Source organism: Capra hircus, chromosome 19 (assembly GCF_001704415.2).
Source record: "Capra hircus breed San Clemente chromosome 19, ASM170441v1, whole genome shotgun sequence".
NCBI lineage: Eukaryota > Metazoa > Chordata > Mammalia > Artiodactyla > Bovidae > Capra > Capra hircus.
The window spans coordinates 43,786,378-43,807,151 of record NC_030826.1 but is presented as its reverse complement, the minus strand read 5'-3'; the positions used below and the strand labels follow the sequence as shown (position 1 = coordinate 43,807,151).

Below are 20,774 nucleotides of genomic sequence, written 5' to 3'. Positions count from 1 at the left end.
AGTTAAGCTATTTCAAATCCTAAAAGATGATGCTGTGAAAGTGCTGCACTCAATATGCCAGCAAATTTGGATAACAGCAGTGGCCACAGGACTGGAAAAGGTCAGTTTTCATCCGAATCCCAAAGAAAGGCAATGCCAAAGAATGTTCAAACTACCGCACAATTGCACTCATCTCACATGCTAGTAAAGTAATGCTCAAAATTCTCCAAGTCAGGCTTCAACAGTACATGAACCATGAACTTCCAGATGTTCAAGCTGGATTTAGAAAAGGCAGAGGAACCAGAGATCAAATTGTCAACACCCACTGGATCATGGAAAAGCAAGAGAGTTCCAGAGAAACATCTATTTCTGCTTTATTGACTATGCCAAAGCCTTTGGCTGTGTGGATCACAACAAACTGTGGAAAATTCTTAAAAAGATGGGAATACCAGTCTACCTTACATGCCTCCTGAGAAATCTGTATGCAGGTCAAGAAGCAACAATTAGAACTGGACATCGAACAACAGACTGGTTCCAAATTGGGAAAGGAGCATGTCAAAGCTGTATATTGTCACTCTGCTTATTTTACTTATATGCAGAATACATTATGCAAAATACCTGACTGGATGAAGCACAAGCTGGAGTCAAAATGGCTGGGAGAAATATCAATAACCTCAGATATGCAGATGACACCACCCTTATGGCAGAAAGTGAAGAACTAAAGAGCCTTTTGATGAAAGTGAAAGAGGAGAGTGAAAAAGTTGGCTTAAAACTCAACATTCAGAAAACTAAGATCATGGCATCTGGTCCCATCACTTCATGGCAAATAGATGGGGAAACAATGGAAACAGTGAGAGACTTTATTTGGGGGGGCTCCAAAATCACTGCAGATGGTGACTGTAGTCATGAAATTAAAAGACGCTTCTCCTTGGAAGAAAAGCTATGACCAACCTAGACAGCATATTAAAAAGCAGAGACATTACTTTGTCAACAAAGGTCTGTCTAGTCAAAGTTTGTTTTTCCAGTAGTCATGTAAGGATGTGAGAGTTGGAACATAAAGAGAACTGAGTGCAGAAGAATTGATGCTTTTGAACTGTGGTGTTGGAGAAGACTCTTGAGAGTCCCTGGGACTGCAAGGAGATTTTAAGGAACTAGTCAATTTTAAGGAAATCAATCCTGAATATTCATTGGAAGAACTGATGCTGAAACCCCAATACTTTGGCCACCTGATGTGAAGAACTGATTCATTGGAAAAGACCGTGATGCTGGGAAAGATTGAAGGCAAAGGAGAAGGAAATGACAGAGAATGAGATGGTTAGATGGCATCACCGATTCAATGGACATGAGTTTGCATAAGGTTCGGGAGTTGGTGATGGACAAGGAAGCCTGGCATGGGGCAGTGCATGGGGTCGCAGAGTCGGACACGACTGAGCGACTGAACTGAAGTGAAGTGGGAGGAGGCTTGACGTATTCAAGCAAAAGGAGACCCTCGGGCTGAAGGCAGACGAGGAATCCAGATGAAGTCAGGGGTGGGGGCAGGCATGCAGCACTTTGCAGCCATGGGGAAGAACTTTGGACTTGATGCTGAGTGTTGAGGGAAGCCGTTGATGAATAAATTTACCACACAAGAGCTGCTGGCATTTGATTTTACCCAAAGGGGTAAAAGGTAAATTATGTAAAGAGAACAATTTGATATCCATGCATGGCAGGTTCCAGAACAGCTTTCTTCATGGGTGACTGTGACCATTTAGGAAAAGATTAAGCTGTGATCCTTGAATAGCAGCCAAACCCTCTCTTCCCGCCGCCATTGTAATTGGATGGCCCCAGACAATTTATCTTGATCCAGCAAATCATTTGGCATTTGTCCTTATAAACAAGACAGAGATGTGACCTGGATGATAGAGATGCAGATTTAAAATTGAACAATTTTCATAAAGCAGAGGCAATCTCTGTGGGGGCATCCCAAAGCTCCATCCTTGGGCTGCCTGGTATTGTCATGAGTCCCGTGAATGGAGACAGCAAAGCTGCTTTTACCCTGCAGATGGCTGCTGGCTGAGAGGCAGCTCCAATACAATGGGTGATGAAGCAGATTCAAGTCAGCCTTGACAGATTGTAAAGCTGGGTTGAAACCAACAAGATGAAATTCACCAGGAATGAGTGCTAAATCCTGTGTTGAGGTTGTGAAAAAAAAATTGGTTACATAAGAATTAGACGGGGGAAATATGAATAGATGGAAATTTGTGAGAAAGAAAGGAAAAGGGATAGAGGAAGGGAGGAAGGAAGGGAGAATGAGAGAAAGAGGAAGGGAAGAAGGGAGGGAAAGAGAGAAAGAATCAATCAGGTGGTTTTGTTCACAAACTCATAATTATGTCCTTGTCAGGAGACCCAACAGAGGCACCTAACCAAGAAAAAAGCTTGACCTCTGAGGGATGGGGAGTTCCTTACCCTAAGTGTCCAGGCCCCTTCAGGGCACCATATTGTGAGAAAGAGAAGGTGACAAGCAAGAGAAAATCAGAAGAGGGATACAGATTAGTGAGGATTTGACCAAGTTGAATGGTAAAGATGACCAGAAACAGGAACGAAGGAGAGATTGGTGGGTGCCAGGGCAAGCTTCCAGTGTGGAATTCATACGTGCAGTTCTAAGCATTTGGTTTGCCCAGGGATGAATATACTACCGGGCAGTGGTGAGCCTCACCCTGAGGGTGAAGCTCACCCTGAGCCAACAGCAACATCTGTTGCGCTCCAGTAAAGCACCCTTTGCATCATTATCTCTTTTAATCCTTACAATAATCCTACAAGGCAGAGATTACCACAACTCTCATCTTAAAGGAAGGCTGTGGAGCAGAAGGCTAAGGAACTTGCTTAGAACTCAAGAGGAGGAAGAAACTAGACAGAACTCGGACCGGGGTTATTCCCAACGGGACTGCACCCTACCTTCCCAGCACCGCGCAGGTTGTTTGTGCGGAGAGGACCGCGCAGTTCTTGACAGTTTTTGGAGACACTCATAAGCAACTCTTTGTGTTGTAAGCAACAGCAATTCTCCCTCCCCAAATTTTGCACCCAATTTTGAGGGCTCTGGAACTCCGAGAACCCCAGTGGACTGACCCTATTCGCTACACTCCCTTGCAGCCGGGGGTCTGAGCGCGCAGCCGGGGCTGCGGAGTGGGCTGCGGGCATCGAGGGGGCGGCGCCCGGAGGCCCGCGGGGTGGGGCGCCGCCTGCAGGGGGCGCTGGCGGCGGCTCCGGGAGGAGACAATCGCGCTGAGCGGCCACCGCAGCCAGAGCGGGAGCCCGAGCCGCGCGGCGCGGCGCTGAGCTGGGGCTGAGCGGGGCCGGCCGAGCGGGGCCGGGCGGGAGCCATGGGCCGCTAGGGCCGGGCCGAGCCCCGCGATGCCGCCGCCGAGTGGCCCCAGCGTTCTCGCGCGGCTGCTGCCGCTGCTGGGGCTGCTGCTCGGCGGCGCCTCCCGGGCTCCCGGCAAGTCGCCGCCGGAGCCCCCCAGCCCGCAGGGTGAGTCTTGGTCGGGAGGGGCACTGATCCTGGGCCTGCGTACCCCTCCTACCCCCGATCGGGACCCGCCCGCCAGCCGCTTCTTCGCGGCGCTTGTGAATTGAGGGGTATTCTATTCCCTGGATTTGGGTGGGGGGAGCTAGGCGACCTGGGGTCGTCGCTTACGGGGGAGAGGAGGGAGAGAAAGGCAGACCGCCGGACGGGGGTCTCGGGGAGGCACAATGGGGAGGGCCGGGGTCCCCAGGCTCCGTGCCACCGCCCCCTCCTGCCTTGTTTTTCTCCCTCCTGGTCCGCGAGGCGCTGCTGCCAGAGCCATTGTCTATCGGAGACACCCGCCCAGGGGCGGGCTGGGGCGGGCGCCCGCTCCGCAGCCCCCAGCGGGTTCCTCGCTCCCGACTCCCGCTGGGTTGGGGGCGCAGGCAGCGGCTGCCACCCTGGGCCCGGACGGGGGCTGGGCGCCTGGAGCTGGGTTTGAAGGGAGGAGGGGAGAAGGGGGAGTGGGTGAGGCGGTGGGCGGATTGGCTGCTCGAATGGGGTTCTTCACCCTGGAGCCTAACTGCCCCCAGCCGGCCCCAGGTTCAGAATTTGGGGTGCACCAAAGAAACGCCGATTGGCCCGTGATGGAGGAGGGGCTGCAGTTGGGGGGCTGTCTGGAAAAAGGGGTACGTTGATTCCCAGCTCAAGGCGCATGGCAGGGCTGTGGTTGGTGGAGGAGCCATGCTGAGCTGGCTAACTGGCTGTGGGCAGTGTCGGCTGGAAGGGCAGGTGCCTGGGTCCCCGTCCAGGAAGCCTTCAGCCACTCCTGCCCCAGCCCGCCCCCAGCTCACCCCCTCCTCCTCTTACCTCTTCATCGCGGTGGAGGAGACCCTCCCAGAGCCTCACGGGCCCAGGTGTGAGGTGGGGGCGGGGTTGGCTCCTGCCGCGGGAGAGGGCGGGAGGGCTAGACCATGACTCCCTACCGATGCCAGGGTTCTCAGGGGTGTCCACCCCACCCCAGCCCTGCGCCTGCCTCCTAGTCCCTGACCCCCACTCCCCCACCCCAGCCACTGTCCTCCCCACTCCTGCCTCTGAGCCCCATCCCAGCCTGACATGGTGCTCTCTACTCTTTGCCTTTCCATCAAGGAGCTGGCAGGAAAAGCAGGGGGGTGGGTGGTGTCTGGATGAGGGAAGTAAGGTCCGGATGAAGGGAGGGGGTCGGATTTCCTCCTGGAATGAGGCAGGGCTGAAGCCTGGACAGGCGGATCCTGGGTGGAATGTCAAGCTTTGAGGAATGGGGAAGGATCTTCCTGGCCTCAGTCTCCCCTGCTCTCTGCAGGGGTGGAGGCTCTGATGGGTAGGAAGGGGCCCTGTTTTTTCAGGAAGCCTCTTCCTCAAGAGCTGCACACCTGAGGGAGCCCAGGGAATTGGCTGGAAATGAGCCAGAAGAGGGGGTTCTCCCAGGTTGCTGGCTAGGGGCCCAGGTTGAGGAGAAAGGGGGACTCTGCTAGGCACCTGCCCATCCCCTCCCCAGCTTGGCATTGATGCCTCCTCAGGCCTTACCTGCCCACCCCTGTCTTATTCCCTAGGACCCCTTCCCTTTTCTGAGGCTCTGGCCCTTGAACCCAAGGCATTCCTTCAAATGACCATATTCCAGACTCCCAGGTCCCTTCTTCCCAGTTGCTCCATCCAGCTGCTCCTAACCCCGGGTAGGGGTGGGGAGCCCGCAGCCCCTCTGGCTTCTCAGAATTCCTGCTGGGTGGTGGTGGGGAGAGGGGGAGTGTGGACAGGCTCAGTACCCAGGAGAACCAGAAAGCAGGAAAGGGTCGAGTGCATGCACACCCACCCTCTGAGCTGGGCTCTGGCCTGGGAGGCGAGAGGGAGGTGGGCTCAGGCGAACAGCTGGACGGGATGCCAAGGGCAGGCGTGGTGCTGGCCCTGGGGTTGGTTGAAAGCCTGAGACGAGACACCTGTCGCTGTTGCGTGTCAGACTCCACGTGAGGCCCCATGACCTCCTCGTGCCCTGCTGCCCTCAGTTCCGGGCTCGTCCTTCTGCACCTGGACTCTCGTAGGTTTGTGTCTAGCACCCCGCCCACTCCCCCGGGGCCCCCACACTGCGGCCTCTGTACCTTTTCAGGCAAGATACCTACTCCCATTCTTAGCAACGAGAGAGGGGTGAGGATGTTCTTGAGGAAGAACTGCGCCGAGCAGGAAGGGGTAGTTAGCGCTGTGGGTCAGAGAGGATGCTGCAGAATCCATGAGAACAACTCTGGCCTGGTCCCTCCTCTGTCAGTCCCTCTGAGCTCAGGACACCTGCAGGCCCATCCTGGCCAGACCATCGTGGGGCCAGGGGCCAAGGTGCCTGCAAAGAAAGACCTAGACTTCACTTCCAAGCCCCCTCCATACTGGTTACCCTTGGGCCTGTGTCGGCCCCCCAGATCTCCTTCCCCTTGCCAGGGCCCCAGCTCGCTGCCCATCTCCTGGGAGGAATGAGGGCGTTGCCATGGTGACTGGCTGTAGCTGACCAGCTGGGAGGGGGCTGGCAATCCCTGTGAGGGGGAGGGGTCAGGGGGTACTTGTTGGAGCTCAGGGCTTGTGTGAGTCCCTAAATCTGAAAGGAGACAGGCTCATGCGCAGGAGTCTGGGAAGAGGCTGAATGATGGGAATGGCCAGCCTGCTGGTGTCCCTTTCTCGGGTTTTTTCTTGAGAACCCAAACTCTGCCCCAGCCCCTCTTCCTCCCATAGAGTCCAGTGGTTAAGGATCTGGGTCTAGAGACAGACTCCCAGGTTTGGATCCCAGATCTCCTACTTAACTGTAGGGCAAGAATCTAAACCCTTTGAGCCTGTTTCCTTAGCTATAAAATGGGCTACAAGCATATTTTATTGGGTCTAATGCATCACTGACTGTAAGATACACCATTATTTATTTCATGTGCCAGCAAAAAAAAAAAAAAAATGCTGCCAGATTACAATTATGGTATCATCAATCTTAGGCACAGCCTAAGTTCAGAATGTTAAAATGTCAAAATGTGCATGTGTTAGACTTGATGAAATATGTTAATAGTACTGCCTACCTCACAGGCTAATGTGAGGTTAACATGACGGCTCTATAAATGCTGGCTCATAATACCTTGTCTAGCCTGGGTCCCAAAGCCACTCCCAACCACAGCGCCCTCTTCTGATCTTGAGGCTCCCCCTGGGTTTCTCATCCCCCCTCCCTCCTCCTTACTCCCCTCACCCGATCTTGCCCACAGAGATCCTGATCAAGGTGCAGGTGTATGTGAGCGGGGAGCTGGTGCCCTTGGCCCGGGCCTCAGTGGATGTGTTTGGAAACCGGATGCTGCTGGCTGCCGGCACCACGGACTCAGAGGGCGTGGCCACACTGCCCCTCAGTTACCGCCTGGGCACCTGGGTGCTGGTTACTGCTGCCCGCCCTGGCTTCCTCACCAACTCTGTGCCCTGGCGTGTTGACAAGCTGCCCTGTGAGTGCAGGGGCAGCTGGAGTGGGGGGGGGGAGCAGCTGACCCCATCAGCCCCTTCCCAGAATAGCTCTTGGGGGCGGAGGGGCAGGCTTTCTAGCAGTTGCTGCCTGGGCTGGGGTATGCAGAAGGGGCTGAGAGAGGATGAAGTCACTGGGATTCAGATGGTGGGAGTGCCTGGCCTGGGGGAGGGGGGCTTTCTCTGAAGCTGACAGGCCACCCCTCCTGCAGTGTATGCGTCAGTCAGCCTCTACCTGCTCCCTGAGCGGCCGGCCACCCTCATCCTCTATGAGGACCTGGTGCACATCCTCCTGGGCTCTCCTGGTAAGACTCTCCCTTCTCCAGTCCCCTCTCCTCCACCCACTCCAGCCTCCCTTCCCTCTCCCTGACCTGGGTATAGAGTGCTCCCCTCTGCCACAGTTTGGCTGGGTGCCCTTGGGCGAGGCACTTAACCTCTCTGAGCCTCAGTTAGTTCTTCAGTAAGATGTGAATATTGATAGGATCTATGTTGTCAAATTGAGCTAAGGGTTAAATGGCATCAGGCAGGTGAAAAACAGCACAAAAGGTGGTCAATACCTGCTGTTTGGGGGGCTTCTCGTGGTTTCTGTTCTCCCTCTTCTCCTACCATTAGAATTCCCACTTCCTGCCACCTTGTCTTCAGTGGATCTACAGGCACTTCTTGTGCACCTACTGGGTGCCTGACTATGTTCAATACTAGGGTCAATCCACAGACACAGAACACCTATCAAGTGCGAGGCCTGGAGCAATCCTGCAATGGACCTTGTCCACCCCTAGACTTTCAGTCTCACCCAGTTGATACTTGCTGCAGCCCCTGTGCTGTGCCAGGTACAGTGTGCTGGGGGATAATGGTGAGGAAGAGCTAACTGGCTCCTCGCCTTGTGGAGTTCACTGACAAACAGAAAGACAGAACATTGCAAACCCTGAAATAACTACAGAGTAGGCAGGGCTGTGGAGTGGAGGGCAGCTGCATTCACTACTGAGAGGACCTTCACGAGGGACAACGGCAGGGTGAGAGGATCTGGCGAAAGGAGCTGTAGGACAAGTGGCTCATGAAGAAGGAGCAAAGGCACCTTCACTGGAGCGGAATCGAGATTCAGGAGCAAGGACTTCCCTGGTGGTCTAGTGGTTGAGAATCTACCTTCCAATGCAGGAGATGTGGGTTCAATCCCTGGTCTGGGAACTAAAATTCCATATGCCATGGGGCAACTAAGCCCATGTGCTCTAGAGCCTGCATACTGCAACTAGAGAAAGTCCACACGCTGAAACGAAGAACCCATGAGCCACAGCAAGACCCAGCATAGCGCCCCCCTGCTCCCCCCCAAAATAGATGCAGGGGCAGAAAGGGACTGTAAGGGTGTTCTGGTCTGGCTGTACAGGAGGGGTGCCTGGTGTAGACTGGTTGATGCAGCCAGGCAGAGGGTAGCTTCCATCTGGCTAGTACTGGGGAGCCAATGTGGGTTCTGAACGGGGTGCCTCCCCTCCCCAATTTATATTCTTAGCTTGAATCCTTATCTCCACATTACTCTTGTATGCTCATCTCCTTCTCTCTGATCCCGAACCAGAGGCTTCTAAAATGTCTTTGGAGGTTTCTAAAATGCCAGAGGAACCCTTTATTGCCCCCTAGCTGAAAGCCCTCCCACAGCTCCCACTGCTTTCAGTAGAAAACCTAGACTCTTTCACAAAGCTGGCAGCACCCTCCATGAGCCTGTGCGCTGCTGGCTGCCTTGCTTGCCTCCCACTCCAGTCACCTGTCTTCCCCCAACCAGCCAGTCGCCTCATGCCCCAGGCCTTCCTCCTGTCAGTCCTCTGAGAAGTCCCTTCCCACTTTCTTTCCTGCCTGAGTCTTACTCACCCTGCAGGGCTCCATAGACTATTTCCAAGATGGGCAGGGCAAGCTCCCCTTGCACCCTGCTATTTCAAGAGGGAGGCAGGATGTTATGGTGAGTGAGGGGAGGGGTCCTGGTACCTGATTGCCTGGGCTTCGATCAGGCTCCAGTGACCTTGGGGAAGTTACTGAACCTTTCCTGCCTCTAATTCTGCATCTTTAAAATGGGGCTGATAATAAAGGCACCTACCTCAGGGGCTGTTGTGCTAATTACAGGGGTTAATGTCAGTAACTTGCTTAGAACAGTGCCCAGCATATCTTAAAGCTTAGTAAATGTTAGCTATTACCATATTATATTGGAATATTATTTATACATTCCCTCTGCTTCAAGACAGACAGACAGACACACATCCAAAACCTAAGTTGTTAAATGCAGGAGCCACATGTAGCTATTTAAATTTGAATAAATTAAAAATTCATTAAACTTCTTAGAGTTAAAAATAAATGCAGTTCCCCAGTCCCACTAGCTACATGTCAAGTACTTAACAGCCCTGTGTGTCTAGTAGTTACTGGAGCAGATTTCAGGGCCCTGCCCCTTCAAAGTTACCATTCTAAGCCTGCCCAGTTCTCTCCCCAAGTTACCACCCTCCCTGGCCTTCCCACGTGTTCTGATCCATTGGCTCCCCTTCTCCTTAGATCAGTGGTTCACAACCTTTCTGGCACCAGGGACTAGTTTTGTAGAAGTCAGCTTTTCCACAGACCAGGCTTGGGGGTGATTTTAGGATAATTCAAGCACATTACCTTTATTGTACACTTTCTTCCTAATCTAACACCACTGCTGATCTGACAGGAGGTACTGTCCATGGCCCGGAGGTTGGGGACCCCTGCCTTAACTACTTGCTTTCTGTTCTGGTCTCTGGCGCAGCTTGCACCTGGCCAGGCCACTGCAGCCCTTCTCTCCATTCCAGGTGCCCGCTCCCAGCCCTGGGTGCAGTTCCAGCGCCGGGCTGCCCGCCTGCCTGTCACTTCTACCTACAGCCAGCTCTGGGCTTCGCTCACACCTGCCAGCACCCAGCAGGAAATGCGGGCTTTCCCTGCCTTCCTGGGCACGGAGGCCTCCAGCTCAGGTATGCTGGGTGCCAGCCACAGAAGGGATTCCGCCCCCCATCCCCCACTGCGCCCCGCCACCACCAGGACTTAGCCCTCAGCCCTTGTGTCCCCTTCCTGCAGGCAACGGCTCCTGGCTGGAGCTGATGCCCGTGGCCGCTGTGAGCGTGCACCTGCTGGCAGGTAATGGGACAGAGGTGCCGCTCTCAGGCCCCATTCACCTATCCCTGCCAGTGCCCTCAGAACCTCGTGCCCTCGCCGTGGGCACCAGCATTCCAGCCTGGAGGTTCGACCCCAAGAGTGGTGAGTGCCTGGGGGGTGTGTGTGCAGGTGCTAGAGTTTGGGGGAAAAAAGTGGGACTTAAGTTGGGGACACTGAGTTTGCTGAAAGCCCTGCCTCTCCCAGGGCTGTGGGTACGCAACGGCACAGGTGTGATCCGAAAGGAAGGCCGGCAGCTCTACTGGACCTTCATCTCCCCTCAGCTGGGGTACTGGGCAGCCGCCATGGCCTCCCCGACGGCTGGTGAGAGTTGGGGGGGCAGCAGGGACCGGGGGTGGTGGTAGAAGGGGAGGGGGGAGAGTGGACTCCTTCTGAATGCCAAGAGGGACAGCCACCCCTGGGAATGCTAAGCCCTCGCCTGGCACAGGGTTGGTCACCATCACATCGGGCATCCAGGACATCGGCACCTACCACACTATCTTCCTGCTCACCATCCTGGCAGCCCTGGCCCTGCTCGTGCTCATTCTGCTGTGTCTGCTCGTCTACTACTGTCGGTGAGTGCCCCCTATCCCCTCCCACGGCCTCCCGATGCCCAAGCCCCCTCATCCCAGCCATGGCCTGAGGCCTGCTCCATGCCTGGTCTTGAGCCAGGTGCTGGGGCCCCAGAGATGCATAAAACACCACTGGGATTCTTAAGGCGCGCCAGGAAGGCACTGCATATGCATATGTAAAGACGGAAAGACTGGTGACTTCAGAGAAGTCCGGGAGAGGAGGCTTGAGCTGCAGGCCAGGCCCCTGCAGAGACCATCTGCAGCTGCTTCTACCACCCCAGCCCCCACTTCCAGGGGACCTGAGGCCACACATGCCCCTGGTTGGCCTAGGTTCCTCCCCGGCTTTCACTGTACCTGCCATGAATCACGTGCGGTTTACCCCGAGGTGGGATCCATTTAGATACTGCTGCCTGCTGGACCTCCCACAGACACTCCAACTCTGTCCACAAACCTCTCCCAGGACCCACCTGGGCTCCCCATCCTCTCTCCTGAGTCCCAGGCATTGTTAGGACCCCTCCAACTATACCCAACCCATCTTCCAACTTCAGGGTCAGGGACCCCCACCCTTTCTGACACCCTGATCTGCCCCCGTGTCTCCAGGAGGCGCTGCCTGAAGCCGCGGCAACAGCACCGCAAGCTGCAGCTCTCCGGCCCCTCTGACGGTAACAAACGAGACCAGGCCACCTCGATGTCCCAGCTCCACCTCATCTGTGGGGGACCCCTGGAGCCCGCGCCGTCGGGGGACCCCGAGGCTCCACCTCCAGGGCCCCTCCACTCAGCCTTCTCCAGCTCCCGGGACTTGACCGCCTCCCGGGACGACTTCTTCCGTGCCAAGCCGCGCTCCGCCAGCCGCCCGGTCGCCGAGCCTACGGGTGCCCGCGGGGGCGAGGGCGCCGGGCTCAAGGGCGCCCGCTCCGTCGAGGGTCCCGCCGGGCTGGAGCCAGGCCTGGAGGAGTACCGGCGGGGGGCCCCGGGGACCCCGGCCTTTCTGCAGGAGCCGCCCTCGCCACCGCCGCCCTTCGAGCACTACCTGGGCCACAAGGGGGCGGCCGAGAGCAAAACCCCCGACTTCCTGCTGTCGCAGTCGGTGGACCAGCTGGCGCGGCCTCCGTCGCTCAGCCAGGCTGGGCAGCTCATCTTCTGCGGCTCCATCGACCACCTCAAGGACAGCGTCTACCGCAACGTCATGCCCACTCTGGTGATCCCCGCGCATTACGTGCGCCTAGGAGGCGAGGCGGGCGCAACGGGGGCAGGAGAGGAGTCGGCCCCGCCCGAGGGCGCGGCCCCCGGCCCCGCACGCCCTTTTCCCCAGCCCGACCCCCAGCGCCCTTTGATGCCAGGCCACTCGGGCGCGGGGGGCGAGGGCGGCGGGGGTGGTGGCGGCGAGGGCTGGGGGAGTGGGCGCGCGGCGCCGGTCAGCGGCTCGGTCACCATCCCGGTGCTGTTCAACGAGTCGACGATGGCGCAGCTCAACGGAGAGCTGCAGGCCCTGACCGAGAAGAAGCTGCTGGAACTGGGCGTGAAGCCTCACCCGCGCGCCTGGTTCGTGTCCCTCGACGGGCGCTCCAACTCGCAAGTGCGCCACTCATACATCGACCTGCAGGCGGGCGGCGGCGGCCGCAGCACGGACGCCAGCCTGGACTCGGGCGTCGATGTGCACGAGGCGCGGCCGGCGCGCCGGCGGCCCCTGCGGGAGGAGCGGGAGCGCGCCCCGGCCGCCGCCCCGCCGCCGCCGCCGCCGCCGCCGCCCCCGCCGGCGCCCCCGCGCCTGGCGCTCAGCGAGGACACGGAGCCGAGCAGCAGCGAGAGCCGCACAGGCCTCTGCTCCCCGGAGGACAACTCGCTGACGCCGCTGCTGGACGAGGTGGCGGCGCCCGAGGGCCGGGCGGCCACGGTACCCCGGGGGCGGGGCCGCAGCCGCGGGGACAGTTCTCGCAGCAGCGCCAGCGAATTGCGGCGCGATTCGCTCACCAGCCCGGAGGACGAGCTGGGGGCGGAGGTGGGCGACGAAGCGGGCGACAAGAAGAGCCCGTGGCAGCGGCGGGAGGAGCGGCCGCTCATGGTGTTCAACGTCAAGTAGTGCCCGGCCTGGCGCCGCCTCCGGGCCGGCCCCCGCCCCCTCCGCCCGGGCCCGCCCCCAGGGTGCGCGCTCCGGGGGGCCGCGGGGGCCCTCGCCCTTAGCCCCCAGCCCCGCCTGGAAAGGGGCCCGGGGCCCTGCGGAGCTGTCCGGTGGTATGTGCTGGGTAATGTCTTGGGAGGGACCCGTGTCTGCCTCCGAGAGGGAGGTGAGGGAGGGGGGACCAGAACCTCGATGGGAGGTGCTGGGGAGGAGGGCAGGGTGGGGGGAAGCAGTGCCTGTATAAACGTGGCTGTACATAGAAAGCTCTATCGTGGGAAAGCAGGAGGGGCAACGAGGCCTCAGCTGCTAGCCTGAGGGCCGGGAAGGGAGGGGGCGTTCTAGCGGACCCCTGGGAGGGTAGGGGGTGCTGCTTGCTGACTAGCCCACCTCTGGGCTGCGATGTCACAGGGCTGGAGGCTGGGGCGGCTCCGGGGACTAGGGAGTAATGTGATGGGATCACTGTGGGCAACAGCAAATATAAAACTGGTGAGATGAACTGCTGTGTGTCTTTCTGTGGGGGTTGGGGAATGTGGCCACTGGATGGGGACCCTGGCTCAGGGGCCCCTGGGGAGGGCAGGCAGAGTGGCCAAATCAGACACTGTTAAGAAAGTGTACAAACTTTATTGCAGCACGCATACGCACGCGCTCACACACACACGCACACACACCCGTGGATAGGAAGAGCACCTCGCCACAGGGTTGACAGAAATTGGGGGAGGGGATGGCAGCTTGAAACGTGGCTTTTGCCACAGCCCCCCTCACCTTGGCATAGGGGAGGCCTTAGATTGAGGCCCCACCTCCCAGGGTGATGGGGGACTCAGAAGGGGGTCTGGGAGAATGTGGTGGGGGAGAGGTGCTAGGGAGGCCTGAGCAGTGGGGACCCTCTGAGCAGGGTCCTGAGGGCTGCCAAGTGTCGTCAGTCCTCAGGCCCTCCTTACAGCAGCTGTCTTGGTGTCGGGTCCCTCCAAGGAGCGTCCCAGCGCAGGGCCTCCCGACGGAAGCACTTGGTCCCCTTGGCTCCGCAGCGGAAGCCACTGGGACAGCAGTGACGCCTGTCCCCACAACAGGTGCCCTTGATGGTCAGAGTAGGGGGCGAGAGTTGGACGTGGCAGGACCTGGCCCAGGCCTTTACCCAGCCCCTGGGTGGGGGGTGGCACTGACCTGGCGGTAGGGGCAGCAGGCCCAGCCCCCTTGGCTGTCTGGGCAGCAGGTCTGGTTATCACGGCAGAAGTGCCCCGCCCCACATTCCACGTTCCCCGCGCCCACAAGAGGGCCGCTGGCCAGGCGGAGGGCAGGGTGTGCAGGGTCCACCTCCTTCTCACAGGATCGGGCCTTCACATTGCAGGTGTAGCCAGCCGGGCAGCAGTGCTGGCGGTCCTCACAGCACACGGCCTATGGGACACAAAAGGGCCTCGTACTCTCACCCCCACTAACGTCCCCTCCCACCTGAGACGGGGCCCCGCCCTGACCAGGACTGGGCAGGTGGGTACTCACGTGTGGCAACTGACAGCAGGCCCAGGCCCCCCTCAGACTCGGGCAGCAGGTCTGCCCCACTGGGCAGCTGGTGTGCTGGTCACAGCCCATGTCTCTGGGGTGGGACGAGGAGGCCCTGCGGGCAGGCACCTTGTCCAGTCCGGTCACCACCTGGTTCCCCCTCTTACAGTGCCCTCCAGCCGCACACGCATAGCCCTTCGGGCAGCAGTGCTGGTGGTCCGAGCAGCAGACAGCCTGGGGAGGTGGCAGAAAAGGGTGGTTTAGGCAGCTACTCTGGGCCAGAGCGCTGAGCCCCTGCAGCCCCCAGCCTGCCTCTCCTGCTCGGCTCCTCCAGCTGGGCATGACTGTGACTGAGCTGGGGTCCCCCGTGGGCTGGGCAGAAGGCAGAAGAGCAAGGCAACAGGAGCCTGGCCATGTGCCCAGGCCAGGACACTGCCCCCCTCCCCTAAATCATCCTCCTCCCCAGGCACCTCTGGGGCAGGACAGCAGCCCCACTCCCCAGACGTGAGTCGACAGCAGGTAGTGGAGGAAGGACAGCTGGTGACGTTATCACAGGGGACATCCCCCTCCACGGCTCCGGGGTCCGGCAGGCTGAGGTGGGCTGGGGCTTTCTCCATCCACGGCACCCGGCGGGTCCCCTGTTGACACACACCCTTCTCTGTGTCACACCTAAACCCGGACGGGCAGCAGTGCACGTGGTCCTCACAGCACACGGCCTAGGGTGGCGGGAGAGGGGACAGTGGGCCTGAGGGGACTGGCTGGCGGCTGCCCTCTGCTCAGCGCAGGCCACTCCCCATTCCTCGGTACCTGCACAAAAGGGCAGCAGCCCCAGGCCCCGGACTGTAGGCGGCAGCAAGTGTAGTCGTCTGGGCAGCTCACCTCCATGTCGCACTTGACATCCTGCACTGTGAGACAGGTGAGGCAGTGGGTCAGCAGTGGCACTGGGGACCCTCGGGGGTGCCCTCCCTCTGCCAGCTCCACAGCGAGAACCAGATACGTAGGAGGGAAGGTATGGCTCAGGCCACCCCTGGCAGTGATCCTAAGGCGAGGCCCAGTGTGGACGGAAGGGGACTGTCCCTGCTTCAGTCCCTCCATGCATGCGGCCGTCTGTCCCCAGCCCCATATCTGTTCACTCCTCATGGTGTAGGTAGAATGGGGTTTGCGGTCTCCCCTGGTACCTGTGTGTGCGGGCAGCTTGGTGAGGAGGTCCGTAGTGTTCTCCTTGGAGAGGCACTTACTCTGGGTCAGGTCACACACACTGTTCTGGGGGCAGCAGTGCAGGTGATCGGAGCAGCAGATGGCCTGGGTGAGGGCAGGGTCTTTGGGATTTCCAGTCTCCCTGGTGCAGGGAGCAGCCAGGCTGACAGCAGGCACTACCCCAAGTCTACCACTAGGGGGTGGCATGAGTCCTGAGCAGTTAGGCTCCCAGCTGCCAGCCAGCCAGCCCCAACCCTTGGAGTCACTGCTGGGTAGGTAGGTGGGTGTCCAGGCCAGGTGACTGCGGGCACACAGTCCAGCTGACTATAGCCCCTCACTTACATTGGGCATCGGGCAGCACCCATACTTTCCAGTGGGAAGCTTGCAGCAGGTAGAACCATCGGGGCACTGGGACTGTCCATCTGGGCATAAGATCACTGGAAGGGGAGAGAAAGGTGAGGGGCAGCCAGGGTGGAGGGGACAGTCTCTCCAGCTCTCTCCAACTAGGAGTTAGAAAAGGTCTTTCTTCACCCCAGACTCATACCTCCTTACCTGAACTTTTAGTCTTGTGTGCAGGCATCTTCTTAGCCAGGGGGTGGGTGCCTATGGCCGAGAGACAGCGGCCACGAGCCAGGTCACAGGACGTGCCATGGGGGCAGCAGTGTATCTTGTCTTCACAGCAAGAAGCCTGAGAGGAGATGGCTCTGATTCTGTCTTTGCTCCCTCCACCCCTTCCTCTGCCCACACTGCCTTCCCCCTCCACCCTCCGTCTTCCCAAAGTTGTACCTGGGGCATGGGGCAGCATCCCCAGGAGCCATCAGGCATGGTGCAGCACGTGGAGGAGTTGGGGCACTGGAACTGTTTGTCGGGGCACTGGACGGCATCCAGGGGCTTGGTATCTGTAGACAGGATGACCCAGGACTCCGCCCAGTCAGTGACTATCATTCCCCCCATCACTCAAGGAGCTGCTGGCACCAGCGCCTTCCAGCCCAGCTACAGGAGGATTCAGGGGCTGGCACTAGGGCTCAGGGCTCCCCCGGCTCTCTTAACCCACTGTCCCCCAGGCCAGTCATTGTACCAGCAATATGCCTCAGGGCAAGGGGATCCACTGCCTGGGTAGGCATTAAACCAGTGCAGCTTTTGGGACTTCCCTGGAGTCCAGTGGTTAAGACTTCACCTTGCAATGCAGGGGGTGTGGGTTGATCCCTGGTCAGGGGGCTAAGATCCCACATGCCTCAAACCAAGCAAAACCAAAATAATATAAATCAGAAGCAATACTATAACAAATTCAATAAAGATTTTAAAAACGGTCCACGTCAAAAAAATCTTAAAAAAAAAAAAAAAAACATTTCAACTTGGCCTGTCCTCACCCCCACAGTGCTTGGTCCTGGGCCTGGGGTCTTTCATTCTCTTCTGACCCCTCCTCATCCCTCTGTCCAGAGCAGGGTGTGGGGGGGTGTTGCTTAGTACAGATGTCATACAAATGAGGGCACAAAGGCAGGAATCAAGGTCACTCTGCTGGCTGGGCTCCTGGATGCTCCAGATTCTTCTGCTCCCACCTCCCTGCCCTCCACCTCCACCTCCACCTCTGCCGCACCTGATCTTTGGAAGCAGGACCTCCCGTCAGCGCTGCAGTGGAAGCCCCGGGGGCAACAGTGGCGGCCATCCCCACATGACACAGCCTATGGGACACAGAAGTGCCTTGGTTACCGAGGCCCATTTCCCTGGGAGGGTGGGAGAGTGCAGGAAAAGTGTAAATGCAGACCCAAGCTTCTCCACAGACCTAACGGCACCCTCACCTCTGAGAACGGGCAGCAGCTGGAGGTCCCCGAGGCAGTGAGGATGCAGGAGTAGCCAGGAGCACAGTGGCCATCGGCCTGGCAGGGTCGGCCCAGACGCTGGCTCAGCACAGACGGCCGCTGGTCCTGGGAAGCAAGACAAGGAGATAAATCGAAGGACTTGAGCCTGGCCCACTCCTATGGCCAATCCAAGAGGCCCGATCCCAGGCTTCCAGCTCTTTGCCTGGGCCGTAGGGCACTCACCGGAACGGGATTGCAGCAGCTGTAGGTGGCTCCATTCGGGTCCAGGCAGCAGGCCACAGGGCAGAGCTGACCGTCTGGGCACTGTGTTCCAGCCACCAGCCCTGTCACTAAGGCCACCCAGCTCACCAACGTCCACATGGTCCACCTGCAAAGTGCCAAGAAGCATTTGGCAACTGGCTTAAGCTGAGGCCACCCTTGATTCTGGGACCAGTCACTGCCCCCTGCCGAAGGCCCAGGACCATCTGAGCCTCCACAACAACAGCCTGTCCGGGCAAGAAGATGCGGGGCTTGAGGCTCAGCTTCCTACGTGTGTCCTGTGCGGGGGTCACACGTGCACCAGCGAGTGTACATCCATGATAATGAATGCTGGCATGCGTACGTGAGTGAATCTGTTTCCCCAGTGCATGGCCTAACAGTTTAATCTCTGTGGCTGAGTGTGTGCAGATGTGGGTATGTGAGAGTCCGGAAGATCTGTGGGTTTTGTGGGCCTGAGCTGTGGGGACGTAAGCCACCTCCATGGGGGTGGGAAAGACATCAGTTGCCCTAGGAAGAAAGAACTGAAGTCTCCCCTTGAAGGAAAGCCAGGGTTTCACTTCCCAAGCCAGTGCCTCCAGTTGCCTCTTCACCCAATGCTGTGTTCACACCTGCCCTCTGCTAAGGCCTGTTGGCAGGGGAGGGGAGGTCACATGATGACATGATCAACCACGGGGTTGAGAAAGTTGTGAAAAAGGAAGCATGATGTTGACGGAGTCTGGGCTGCCTTCCCCAAAGGCCAGCCACCACCTGCCCGCTGACTGTCCCCTCCCCATCCAAAGGAGATGCATAGGCTTGGTCAACCTTTGGGTCACCTGTGCTCCATGGGCCCCCAATACCACCAGGCCCTTTCTTTTTAAAATTTTTTAATTAAAAAAAATTGGGGGGCCACGCCCATGCAGCATGTTGGTTCTTAGTTCCCTGATCAGGGATTGAACCCATGCCCCCTACATTGGGAGCTCAGAGTCTTCACCACCAGACTGCCAGGGAAGTCCCACACCAGGCCCTTTCAGGATCCTCAAACATTCCCACCACCCTTCCCCTCCACCTCTCCCTATCCTGGAGCAGAAACCCAGCTGCATGTAGAGAGCCCATGTGTGCCCACCAGGCTGCCATCCACATCAGCAGAAGGAAGCAAGCCTCATTCTCTGAAGGGGAGTGGCCTTTCACTTCCTGAACAACTCTTCCCCCAAGCTCAGCCAGCCCTGCTAGTTCAATGGGGCAGGCCCAGAAGATCTTACCCTGTCTAGAGGGGCCAAAACAGTCATGTGTGCTGAACCTGTTAGAAGCCAGTGACAAGATTCTACATATTTTCTTTTTTTTTTTTTCTGTAACAACCATCCAAAGTAGGAATTATTACCTTTACTTTTCTAAGGAGGAAACTGAGGCTCAGAGATAGGAAGCAACCCGCCCATGTCATATATCAAAACATAGAGATGACAGGCTCTGATGGCTCCAGAGTATATTGGACCTGGGTTCACAAGTGGTACCATGGACAGTGCCTGGGACAGGCCCCCCCAAACCCAAGGAGGATAGAAGCCTGGTGTCCAAGCAGAGAAGAGGGATAGAAATATTTCTCTGGGCAAGTGGACTGGACCCAGACAGAAATGTGGGGTACAGGGGCTGTCTGGATCCTGCACATGAGTGCTAGAATGAAGGCCTCAGAAGGTGCTTCCTGTCTTTAGGCCTCAGTTCTCAGTCAGTCTATAGGTGGACACTGCACACTTTGTGTGGCAGAGAATAGCACACACAGGGTCACTCACATCCTCTCTCCCTCACCTGGCTTTCCTCACTGCCCTCTCCCCAACTCAAAGACCACCCCCAGGAGGCTATCTCCTGTACAGGAGAGGCTGAAGAAGACTGGTCCTGGACCTTGGCCCCTTTCACTCTCTTCCCCAATGCCCACAGCTACCTGGAAAGGGAGCTGGCTGCCCTGCTTTTTAGGAGTCCAACCATAACCCCCTGCAGACTCGCTGGGCTGCTCTGGCCAGGAGGGATGCCTGTCTGCACACATCTCTGACTACTCAGCACCCTAGTGATTCATTTAGGTACATCCTTCTTCCTGGGTATCCTGGGGTTTGGAAGTAGTGTACACTTCTACCGAATACACATGTATGTACGCGCACACACACACACACTCAGAACCAGAATGGGGAAGAGGGAACCCAGTTCATCTCAGTAGGGTTTCAAGTGGTGACCTCTCACCCCAACCCGACACTGCCACTACAGAGAGGGAGGACACTGCCTCTTCAAGTCCCCAGCTCCGTCATCTTCCACTAGGTGGCAGCCCCCCACTTCGAGTGCCAGGAGAAAGATTTCCCAAAAGGTGAGCCAACCCAACAGCGGAGAGAGCAAGAAAAAGTGGCCGGGGGAGGCGGAAGTTAGCCCCACGAGAGGAAGTTAGAGAGAGTCAGACACATCCCAGGGGTTCAATCACCACTCCCAAGTCCCTACTGTCTTTGAGGAGACCAGGGTCACAAGCCCTACTCCCAGCCCTCTGAGCTCGGGGGCCAGGGGCGGGCGCCTCGCTTGCTGCCAGGCGCAGCGGGGACTGCCCACCAGCACCACTACCAGCACCTGCCGACGGGGGCGGAGTCGACTCAAGAACAGAGTGATCTCTGCTTTGGGAGAAGGGGCTGCAGCTTCCAGGGGTGCTGGAGAGAGAGAGAGCCCCTTCTAATGGGGGTCACTGCAATTACTGTTTACTCCCACCACCCATAAAACTCCCTCCAGTGCATCGGAGTTTCTATAGGAGAATCTTTTTTTTGTATCCCCGCTGAAACTCCAGAGGAGCCCCATCTCCCACGTCCCCCAGGCTGGGCCCCTAAGAAGGAGCAAGCGAAGTCCACCCTCCTTACCTGCGTCGGGGTCCGCGATCGCTGGGTAGCAGCGGTCAGGCAGCTCATCCACTTGGGCCACTCGGCTCGATGGCCCACCCACTTCAATTTCCATTGGTCAGGTGTCCGGAATATCGCACTCCCATTGGCTACTCGTCGACGTAAAGGCGGGGCCAACCTGGGATCCTGTGTTTCTTTTCCTACTCAATGCACTCCCCTCCCTCCTTCCTCTCTCTCCCCAACCCTCCATTTCTAGGGATCATGTGATTGGAGAATCATGTGACGCCCTGGGACGGCTCAGCCTGCTTGCGGGTGCCCGCTGCTTTCTGTTAACCCATCCCGAGAGTCAGCTCCTTTTCGGGGACATTGAGAGCCAAGAGATCTGTC

At 58.0% G+C, this 20,774-nt stretch overlaps 2 protein-coding genes across 2 annotated transcripts; one reads left to right on the top strand and one right to left on the bottom strand.

Annotated features, from left to right (window-relative positions):
- FAM171A2 (family with sequence similarity 171 member A2) lies at positions 3,217–13,280 on the top strand. Its single transcript, XM_018065238.1, has 8 exons — positions 3,217–3,487; positions 6,718–6,945; positions 7,174–7,266; positions 9,757–9,915; positions 10,019–10,198; positions 10,301–10,417; positions 10,542–10,668; positions 11,266–13,280. Exons 1-8 carry the CDS (start codon positions 3,370–3,372, stop codon positions 12,743–12,745), a joined length of 2,502 nt encoding a protein of 833 aa, XP_017920727.1. The 5' UTR covers positions 3,217–3,369; the 3' UTR covers positions 12,746–13,280.
- GRN (granulin) lies at positions 13,386–20,497 on the bottom strand. The gene is made up of 13 exons (XM_018065239.1): positions 20,409–20,497; positions 17,518–17,662; positions 17,275–17,400; positions 17,073–17,157; positions 16,262–16,374; positions 16,028–16,163; positions 15,818–15,912; positions 15,457–15,580; positions 15,086–15,183; positions 14,749–14,994; positions 14,279–14,512; positions 13,946–14,176; positions 13,386–13,856 (listed from the first exon to the last, which is right to left on the bottom strand). Exons 2-13 carry the CDS (start codon positions 17,653–17,655, stop codon positions 13,719–13,721), a joined length of 1,764 nt encoding a protein of 587 aa, XP_017920728.1. The 5' UTR covers positions 17,656–17,662; positions 20,409–20,497; the 3' UTR covers positions 13,386–13,718.